The 10,648-nt window shown below is 51.7% G+C and overlaps 1 protein-coding gene across 1 annotated transcript; it reads left to right on the top strand.

Moving 5' to 3' along the window:
* The first annotated feature begins 2,498 nt into the window (after positions 1 to 2,498).
* LOC108864160 (uncharacterized) lies at positions 2,499 to 8,179 on the top strand. Its single transcript, XM_018639211.1, has 9 exons — positions 2,499 to 2,513; positions 2,602 to 2,769; positions 2,856 to 4,764; positions 4,930 to 5,057; positions 6,379 to 6,580; positions 6,811 to 7,204; positions 7,388 to 7,572; positions 7,807 to 7,955; positions 8,066 to 8,179. Exons 1-9 carry the CDS (start codon positions 2,499 to 2,501, stop codon positions 8,177 to 8,179), a joined length of 3,264 nt encoding a protein of 1,087 aa, XP_018494727.1.
* The last annotated feature ends 2,469 nt before the right edge of the window (positions 8,180 to 10,648 follow it).

The raw sequence follows: 10,648 nt of genomic DNA, 5'->3' as shown, positions 1-10,648 counted from the left end.
TATCGCATCGGTTCGGTGTGGTCGGCATCTTGTAGCGCGGGAAAAGAGCTGTCGATTCGTCTATTCACTTTCAAAAATCGGTTCACCTGGAGCTGAGAAAAAGTTCGTCTGCTACGTGGAAGTAACGGTCAAAATAATAGAGCCACCCCCCCCCCATAATAGAGCTGGACGGCAAAAGGTCGTCTCTTTGATCCGTGCATAAGTCAAGTGGGAATGGCATGCGCATCCGAAAGCCCGTCTTCCGTAGCGCGGAATTGCTTTTTTATTTCTCAGATCGGACCAGTTTCCGTGGAGTTATGCACGGATCAAAGAGACGACCTTTTGCCTTCCAGCTCTATTATGGGGGGGGGGTGGCTCTATTATTTTGACCGTTACTTCCACATAGCAGACGAACTTTTTCTCAGCTCCAAGTGAACCGATTTTTGAAAGTGAATAGACGAATCGACAGCTCTTTTCCCGCGCTACAAGATGCCGACCACACCGAACCGATGCGATACCCTCGTCCCGACTTATGAGGGTTTTAAAATGAGATAGAAAATTTCGAAACTAAGCGATATTGAGATGGCTGTAAGTCCCCCAAAACGCATTCAAATGTCAGAAGTGACGTGTTCATTGGAAAGCTCATCCGATTCTCTTCAATTTCAAAAAAAAAACGTCCGATTCGGCGGAGTTTCTGAAAAGTTACGGACCTCCGAAAAAAGAAGACGATGTTTTTAGGTGGCTCTATTATTTTGACTGCCACTGTATGTGGAAGAGGAACCTGGGATCTGATTATGGGTCGGAACCCGTTTTCTCGCAAACGGCATTATGGTTAGAGGGGGACCGCGCTCCAGCTTGGGGGGCGTCATGTAAATTGAGAACTCCACCGCGCAGAATCGCTCCCTCCTCATGCCGATATAATTCAGATCAAGTCCGCATATCGTTCTCCTGGGATTTTGCTTGAACCTGCTCGGAAGGTCCCTCCTCTTTTGTTTCGATCTCGTGATCTATAAAAATTATTTCGCAAGTTTTGATCGGGGGACGATGCCGTCTAGCTCCGCCGATAGTCAGGAAATGCGCAGAAAAATTCGAACGTCGGGAGGCAAATCGCACAGACTCCCACGAAACAATTCGAATTTCGCATCATTCACTCACCGCAGTGCTTATCATCCATCTGGTCGGCTGCTCAGGCAGCCCATCGAGCGGGCGGTGAGCAAGCGAGCCAGTCAGTCAGTCAGCCAGCCAGCCGAAAGGCACTCGTCTGGAACCTTGTCTTCAGCCTTAACCTACTCTTCGGTCGGGCGATGTCACGCAGAAGTTTCGAAGTCTTCTATAATCGAACTCAAGCTTCCGTTGCACGAGTCTATCGCTGCCATCTTCCGCGCGAGTCACGATGGCGAGCTCATCGGAGAAGATGAGTCCTATACATTCCGGAGCGATAGCGCAGGCGAGAATTTTCCCAATACCCCGAAAATCGACTCGAGCTGTCAACGGAGCCTTACCGAGTCTGTCTGGGAAACAAAAGCAGTTAGATAAGCGGGGAAACCAAAAATTGGGACTTAAAAAACTCACAATCATGGAATTATCGCAACACAGAGGTAGGGCTGTCTGTTATTCAGAATCCCGCGAGCGATTGCGAGACCTTTCGTCGTCGGGCCTACAATCACAAGCGGAAACATCGTCACCGTCGCGTCGGGGCCGGCGCGGCGTCTCTTCAGACCGCCTGATTGGAAAGTGCGCAACTTCGCATCGAATAGTTTAATTGAATTTACTTCTGTGAGATAAAGAGCATGGTGACGAAAAGCGGGGATTCGACGCTCAATTGATTTGTTTTTTTTTCTGCTTATGCGGCTTGATTTGCGTTCGTTTATCAGGACGATGAACATTTCTGGTTTGTTTTAATCTTGCGAGGACAGTGCTTCCACAGGAAGCGTGAGAAATCCTCGGAGCATTCGAATCCGTCGGAAAATCTCATGCTGGATCTGGCTGGTGGGAGTCTGCGATGAGAGCTAGTTCCGATCGGAACCTCCTCAATCCCCCAGCTGAAGCGCGCGGTTAATCTTCGAAAGAGCTGATGCCGGACGAGCAGACACGCTTGGTTTCCATGCGGGAAATTCGATCACAAACCTGGATTGTCTCTCAGCTCACAATCAGTCGAGCAACGCCTGCGATGCTTCCGCGTCCACGTTCACAGATCCTTCGATGGCAAAAAGCGGATGACGCTCCCGCATTCAAGAACTCCGATCCGAAAGCGATCAGTGGAAAGACTCGAGCTGTCAACGACCGGAATTCAAGTTAGAGATATCACCTCCCGATATTCGGCACATCCAGTTTCTCAAGAGTCTCTCTGCTGGTCTGTCCCTTCCACGAGCTGCGGTCGGTTGCAGAATGTTCTCTTTTTTTCGTGCGGATCAAAAACTGAGGAAAAGAAGAACTGTTTGCCGATCGAGGGTGAAGAAGTCATGCGACTAGCCGGAGTGTTCGTCCGGACTCCTCTTGATATGTTGAATCATTTTAATATGGGTATGTCGGGTGTAAGCTCCACCGGGACGAGACGTCGGACTTTGAGGGAAGATTTTTCGAATCCTGATCAGTAATTGTTGCATATCTCTCCAATTGCAGGTGTTTCAAGAACAGTTCCGGATAGCCTTAAACGCGAAAACCGAGATACTCGAAGAGATCACTCATCTCCATCTCCACACGGAGCTCCCGCTCCAAATGTCGGTGAAACGAATGCGGACGACCGTTTCGAAGGAACTCGTTCTGGAAAAAACGCTCCTGCGGCCGCTGGTGCGACAGACCTTAGTCCTGACGATTCCGAGGAGCGGATTGTAGACGTCGAAGAGATTGTCACAACGAGCCGTCCCCTCACCCAGGAAGATGTCGAAGATTCAGAAAGCCGATCCAGGAAGGAGCAGAGGGGATCACAGAAACCTCTGGGGGACGATCCAGGGCTGTCGAGATCTTTCAGCGTAGAACTCCAGAGTTCCTTGAGTGGGAAAACTCCCCTCATGACATCAAATATCCCTCCTCCTCCTCCTCCATCGACGGCTTCTTCCCCTACGGACACTCTCGAAGTCGCGGAGGCCTCCACTGTTGCTTATACGGTGCCATACGGGGAGGGTTCGGCGGGGTCTTTCAATTTCATTACGTCCCCCACCGTCGAGGAAGCTTCGATGACAGCGGCGTTCCGCGAAGAAAGCGATGAAGTAACCGAGTCACCTCAAGCAGCCCCGGAGAGACGCCAGGATGTGGCCCCTAATCTGATCCGGCCCTCGGACACCTCGAAGTCAAAAAATCCGTCTCGGAATCCAACCATAGAAATCCTCACGGGGCTCATTCAGCTGCTAGGCGGTGATGTCAGACGTCGAGCGACGCCTCCCCCGACCCCACCTCCTCCTCAAGTTATGCATCCGAACTTCAACTTCCATCCTCCGCAGAACGCTTTAATGGGACCGCCTCATCCTCCCCCGCAGTTCTTGCATCCGCTCCCCCCTCACCAACATCGGAGGCCCCCGTTCGAAATCGCGCAACAATTCCCGAATAAACCGAATATCCCGGCCTACATTCCCTCCTTGAACCCCTCGATCGGACCGCACTTGCCTCCTCAGCAGCCCCCCGGCTTCTACTATCCGTCACCTTCGGATGTCAGCAACATCCTCGGCGTTGACGAGGCCACCGAGAGACCGGTTCAGCGTTTCGAATTGAAAACCCCGGACTTGGCTCCCACAGTCACGGTGCCGGTCGAGATCGATGACGAAACTCTCCCGGTGCGAGGGTCTTCTTCTCGGAACACAATCGTGTTCATCCATGAAGCCCCTCCGAGCCTTCTGCCGTCCGCAACCATGAATCCCTCGGCTGCCCCGACCACAACCGCGACGAAAACTCTGCCCGATGAGGCTTACGGCAACATCCAGTCGGAGAAAGGAACGCCCGTGATCGAGGTTGTGGAACCCGTGGCGACGCAGCGACCGTCAATTCAAACGAATCGGCCTTCGAATATTTGGTTGCCTGTCGGAGCCGACGATACCTCAAGGGTTAATATCAAATACGATCCCCATAACGAGCCCGATATCATCACCCAGGTCGCGGAGCCTTCAATCTTCGACGTCACCGTGGTAGGTGACTTGAATCCGACGATCAGCAACACAAAAGATCTGGGTCCTCCCCCAGAAATCATCACCGAAACCTTTACCAATGTCAAGCCGACGCCATCTCAAGCGATCATGGCGACGCCGACGACCGACTTGGCGTCCACGACGACAATAACGTATTCGGAGCCCTCGTCAGAAGCGTTTCCGGTGTTTCTGCCAACGCCTACGATCAGTCCGACGAGCTCCTCAGACGTCGTCGTTTATGGAAAAAGCTCTTCAGGCGACACCAGGGTAAACTCGACGACAGCGTCATCGTCGTCGGAGAAGCCGAATCCGACAAGTACGTCATCGACGCCAGCACTGCTCACTAAAACTCATGGTATCGGGAAACCATATGTCGTGCCCGTAGACGTAGATCCCGTTCGACCCTCTGTTCAGCAGAGCGGGTTTGGGCACATCAAACAGGCTTCGAGAAACGCGACGCCCCTGCCGAACATCAAACAGAAAGCGAAACGGCCGACATTTAAAACGAAAACTAATGCCACCCTGGTCAGGATCGACACTTGTATTGTCGGCGACGATTCGACGTGTGACGCCAACGTCAACGAATGGTGTAAAACCGATCAGGGAATCAGCACCTGCACGTGCAGGCCTGGATACGCCAGGACACAGCCGCGGGGACCTTGTTTGGGTAAGCGGCATTAAACACGCGGCAATCAGCCTTCATTCGAGCACCTAAATCGCTGACACTCTTGACTTGGACTTTTTCTCACGACTTCCTTTCCGAACGGAGACGGACGCTCTGGTACCTCAATTCGCTCCCTGGAATCATGCTAAAAATTTTCGCATCTTCCAGCCACAATTTCAATGCAGCTGACTTTCAAATTGGACAGAATGGGAGAGAAGAAATTGCACTACAATACCAACTACCTCAACCCGGATTCCGAAGAGTACCAGGTTCTAGCGTTCGAGACACGGCAAGCGGTGAGTTTTACCCCGTTCACGATAGAATTTTGTCGAGAAGCGATTACAGTCTACCACGACGGACAGCGGAAACCTCGACGTCGATTAGAGCATCATCGACTCCATAAATCTTGCAACCGTAAATAAGACTAATCATTCCTCTGTCCGACGTCACCGAAACTGTCGAATCTTAGACTGTCGAGTCTTTGACTCGACCCGATTTGGAGGCTCCGGTCGTTTCGGGGTCGTTTACGGAATCGGCGGATTGTAAAAATCTCGGCCGTCTAACTAAGAGTAGAATTTTCCCCTGTCAGTATCGAGTTGAACATCTCCCATTGGCTCTGCGTCTCAGAGCCGTGTGATATAATTGATCGGCATCAAATTCAAAAATAGGGCGAAAGCCCTCCGGGTTGGGGCGTGGCATCGGAAGTCGAACTTCTGGGTCAGGTCGTCCTAGATAACTTATATGCTTACGCACGGCTCACTTAAATCGACTCCTAACCCAATTGGCGACTCAAGACATTCGAAATCTTCTCGGCTGTGGGCCCATTCCGAAGCAGCTTTTCGCGGTCGGAAGGGAGGCTGCGACTTTGAACCGACGCCGACGCGGCGGACAGCCAGCCGGTCAGAGCGAAATGCACGTTACAAGGGAAATCGCATCGAAGCTTTTAAGAATTGTTATTGGACCTCGCTCGACACCAAGCAGCCGGCCACTTCTCGGGGAAACCTGAGGGAAATTCCCGCAGGTCCAATCCGAAGGAATCCCGCGAAAGCAGGCCAGAGTTTTCGCACTTCTGAGGAAGAAAAACCCGCGTATGAACGAGGTTACCAAATTGAGCTCAGAGAAGTGTCCGCTGTCCGCGCGGAAGTTATGCTTCGATCGGATCTAGGAATCACTGCGTGGGAACGGAGAACACAATTATTGAGAAGAGCGCGAGAGCCGAAGACCAGCAGCGCTCACGAATCGCTGTTTATTTGCGCTTCGACGCTTGAGAACGCTTGCCGAACTGAACGCCTCGACCAGAAAGATGCGACTAACAATGACGATCGGCGGTGCGGCGCGCCGACGTCGCGATGCCGGCAACACTGTTAGTCAGAGACTGAATGTGTGTTCATGAGCCGTTGCCGGGACGACTGCTGATGAGATAACGTTCTTCTATTACCCAAATCGGTCCGGCATACTGATGACAACTGCTCGGGCGAGGCATAGACTACCCCGAGCAGCATCGTCTCGTATATATGGAAGGTCTCGACGGCACGAAAAAAACGTGTGACGAGGAAATTTTCGGGGAAATGAGTAAATAGATGAATCTTAATCATCAACGAACAACCTTCTTCACAGCTTCGGAGCCTATTCGCGAAATCGACGTTTTCGCGAGTGTTCATGGACTCCAAAGTGAACGGTTTCAAAGGATCCGGCTCTAAGGTGCTCGTGAACGCTACCGTCGAATTCGAGGAGAACGACATCACCCGAGTTTCATCGGTAAAACGAGTCGTGCAACACGAAATGGTCAATTTGATCTCACGCGGCAAAAGTAACCTTGGTGAGATATCGTTTCTTCCTATGATGCATTCATTGTGCTTCGTGTGTCCGGTCGGGTCCGCCGAGGAATCCAAGCCGTGCGTATTTCAGCTCGAGGGCTCGAAATAGTTGTCTCGACTCCGAAAACACCAATCATGGATTCCGAAGCGATACGGGCTGCGTCTCAATAACAATTTCCTCGAGGGGACGACTTGAAAGTTCCATGACAAATTTTCTTCCCGACTTCCGCAGGGGACTCGAGGCTTTTCGTAGAGCCGCTTCTCAACTCGGCCTTGACTGTCGAGGACGTCAATGAATGCCGAGATGTTGAGCTCCACGACTGCTCGCCCCATGCCAGCTGTGAGAACAGCTTCGGAAACTTTAAATGCGTTTGTAAGCCGGGCTACACCGACAAGAATCCGGATACTCGGAGAGCTGGGAGGGTTTGCGCCGGATGCGGACCTGATTTCTGCAATAACCGAGGCGAGTGTTCGATCGTCGACGGTGAGCGGAGTTGTGCCTGCAAGGGGAAATTTATGGGACCTCGATGCGATATCGATGGAGAAGTGCTCGCGGTCGCCCTGGGCGCTTCGGTAACGGCCGTGGTCATCATCATACTGACGCTCGTGTGTCTCTGCCTCTGGAAGTAAGTATCTGAGATGGTCCTCCCCGCATTCTCAGAAGATCAGTCGAATTTGTTTTATATCCCTACTCATCTCCCGTTTGGCCTTGGGAGCATTCAGTGACAGTCAGCTGAGGTCTCGACAGAGGATGGAATCTCTCGATTTGGAGCAGTGTCTAAATCAATGCATCCTCCGCTCGCTTTCAGTCGACGATGGAAGAGGGAACAGGCGAAGGCTGAAGTGATGTCGGTCGCCAGCATGGCCGGATATTTGAATAAAACGAACTCGATAGGCTACCGGATGCACCAAAGTGCCGCTCAGGACGACCGGTTCCGATGGTCCTCGCATCTCGACAGCCTACCGAACATATACGTCCAGCCAGACTCATCGCGTGAGTGGAAATTCCCCGCCCAGACAACAGACCTATAAAGCGTGGTATCGCCCGACCCGGAGCGTTATACTCCCCTGATTCTGAATGCGTTTCGAGCTCGCAATCAGAGACCGAGCGAGTCATTCGAAAATGATGCCGAGACCATCCCGCCTCTGCTCCCCGAGGGCGAACAATCCACCCAAAATATTGCGAAGGCGAAGCCTCCTGACTTTCAATGTTTCCTCGAATTTTCAGCCCTACATTCAATGCCGCGGGCTCAATCAATTTACGCAACTCAACGTCACATGAGGTCGCACTCTCCCGCTATGGAGTTGGAAAACCCGTACGGCCACTTGCCAGCTCGGCCGAAATCGAGAGGAGCAATGACACACTTCGGTCCAGCGGTGGGTGGATTCAGATTTCGGTCCTCTACGGCCTCGGTAGAGTTCACACCTTCCATTTGAATCCCGCTACGATTGCGAACGTCGGACTCAATCGATTCATTTCCTTACAGTCCCTCGCAAGCCCCTATGAATTCGACCCGAACAAACAGGCTTCTCTATTTGGTTCATACCGAAATCCGGGAACGACTCGGAGCATGAGACCTGTGTTCAACGCTCACTGGTAGTTCCGCCTCTTGGAGCGAGTACAAAAATTGAAGCCACAAACAACTTCAAAGTTCTCATCCTCCGACGCTCCCGCCAAGCAGCAAGAGACGTAAATAGGACAATAGGGTATTTATTCTTCTGATGATGAATGAGAGGAGTGGCTGTACATCAGGATTCGATCGAAAATCTTCCGCTCGAGCGATTGATTGACTGGCTGGTGGATTGATTGAGTGATGGATGCAAGGATTGCAAACTGTTCCGATGCGTTCGATGAGACGCCGATCGGATTCGTCCTCTACTCAAGAGCTGTTCACGAAAAGTAGCGAATAGAATCAATTAATCGGGAGCGACGGATGAGACGGGGAGGTTCCGTCGATATCGCTCGATAGCTAATTGCTGCGCACCGCCTTTTCCCCACGAACGGGGAAAACTCCTGCGACCTGCTACTCAACGAAAGTGCGACTGTTATCCGACAGTTGTTCCTAATGCATGTTCTGTACATAAAATTGTAAATAGAATGATGATGATTTTTCCGAAAGGCGCTAGCTGAATCTGTAATCTAGTTGATCTTCCTGAAATAAATCGCATAGTCATAGGAGCAAATAGTCGGTTTTTTTCTAAACGGGCCTCGTCTGCTCACGGCAGTGAGAATTCGACGATGGCCTGACCGCGCTCCCAAGATCGGATAACTGGTGTAGCACCATTCTCTGACTTGCAAAAAAATCCACCCACGGAAGGAGAATGGTCTCCGGGAAAAAACGACTCCGCCTGCCCCTAGACGGGCTCCGGAAACACAGCGCGAGTCCGAGAATTCATCTGATCCCATGACCGATATCTCGCTCCGATTTATTCCCCTCCACATGCCTCCCCGTGTAGGTTCATATTTGCACCAGGGTGAGTGAGCTTTGACCGAAAGGCACATTATTTACATTCGATTGGGCTTGCGTTCCTTGCTCGGCTGCTGTCAGGTCCGAGTCCGAGAGTGAGCTTGTGGAGCTATTTGGGTACGTTTGGGGCTCTATTTCCCGGGACAAGCGTGCGGACGGGAACCACGGGAACGCGAGTCTGTAATGGTATCTGCTGCTAAGAGTCTCTCCCTTCATCAAACGCGGGAGCCGCTGTTTTCGGGCTCCCCAGGCTCGCTTTGGCGAATCGAGTAGATTCGGGTTTCAGGAAAATAAATAATGAATAAGCGAATAATTCGAGACTCACGGGAGGAGAAGTCTGAATTCTTCGGCGAACACACAGAAGAAGATAAAATCTACGCCGAAGCTCATCAAGTACGTTTCGCAGGCCATCAGGACGAAGTCGGGGAGGAGGGTTTTACCTTTGTAGAATCTCGCGTGGAATTCGATGATGAGCTGCGCGAATCCGAGAATGAGATTGGGCTTATCGGAGAATCGCAGACGCGGGGGACCAATGGGTTCTCTGAGATCCTCAGAGACCAAATGATGGGCGTGGAACGAGGAAGTACCTCGAGCGATTATCGGTACTCACCCAACACGGGAACACCCAGCATACACTTTTCAACACAAAATACATAGACAACCGGTTCGATCTCCAGATCGTGAGCATCGCTGACAGGAGGGTGTTCGATCGCACAAGCCACCGAAGTTGCAAGAGGACTGGAACCGCCAGTAGGCAAAATACTCCGATATCGATCAGTATCGAGCGGTACCAAACACCGAGGGGAACTCCGAAGCAGTGACCGTTACCACCTGCGTACATAATTGCACAATGCGTATTGAGAACTCCCGGAACGGCATCATCTGCTGGAAAGAATATGCTCAAATTGCGTTCTTCACTCACTCATGGTAACTGTCCAACACGAGGGCAGAGCAAGCAGCAATCCGATGCACCAAACCCATTCACAGAGGCGCGAGAACCGTTTCCGCATGAACCGTGTCCATTTTGAGGAGCTGTGCATGGCGCACAGATATTGATGAAGGGAAAATAAGCCGGCCAGAAGATAATGGACGATCAGTCCCGTCTGACTGATGTGAACTAAAGCATGACACAAGGGGCCCTCCAATGCGGATGAGATGTAGAGGCCTGCCTCGATTGAGAACCAGTTAATATAAATCGGGCGAATATCCACCGTTCGATCGGTCACCGAAATGCGTGGAGTGCATCCATGCGGATGGGACGAGCAACAGGGTGCCACTCACCGAAGTAATACTCGAAGTCGAGAAAGCTCCGTTCGAACATGAATGTCAGCATGTTTGCCACGGCTGAGTGCCGAAGAAGAACGAGGGCTGGAGAGTCCGGGTTGGGCATCGCGTACGATGCCCGGAGAACGAACAGGGTGAGAATGCTGTTGACGAGACCGAAGACGCACACCACATGATGGATTTTGTAATAGAACGTTACGTCGTATACGAAGTCGGCGAGGCCGAGATAATCTGCGAAAAAGCCACGGAGTCAATCGCGGCCGTCACGAACATTTCTTGTCCCAGTTGTCCGCGAACTCCACAGCGAGAAATATTGAG

The sequence above is a fragment of the Galendromus occidentalis genome, unplaced genomic scaffold (genome assembly GCF_000255335.2).
Source record: "Galendromus occidentalis unplaced genomic scaffold, Mocc_1.1 scf7180000077419, whole genome shotgun sequence".
NCBI lineage: Eukaryota > Metazoa > Arthropoda > Arachnida > Mesostigmata > Phytoseiidae > Galendromus > Galendromus occidentalis.
This window is presented reverse-complemented; position numbering and strand designations above follow the sequence as displayed.

Bases quoted from the DNA above. Each gene is read 5' to 3' on its own strand.
- LOC108864160 (XM_018639211.1), top strand. The intron at 2,770-2,855 runs GTGCGACAGACC...CCCCTCACCCAG, and splicing joins AAACGCTCCTGCGGCCGCTG to GAAGATGTCGAAGATTCAGA. The intron at 5,058-6,378 runs GTGAGTTTTACC...CCTTCTTCACAG, and splicing joins CGTTCGAGACACGGCAAGCG to CTTCGGAGCCTATTCGCGAA.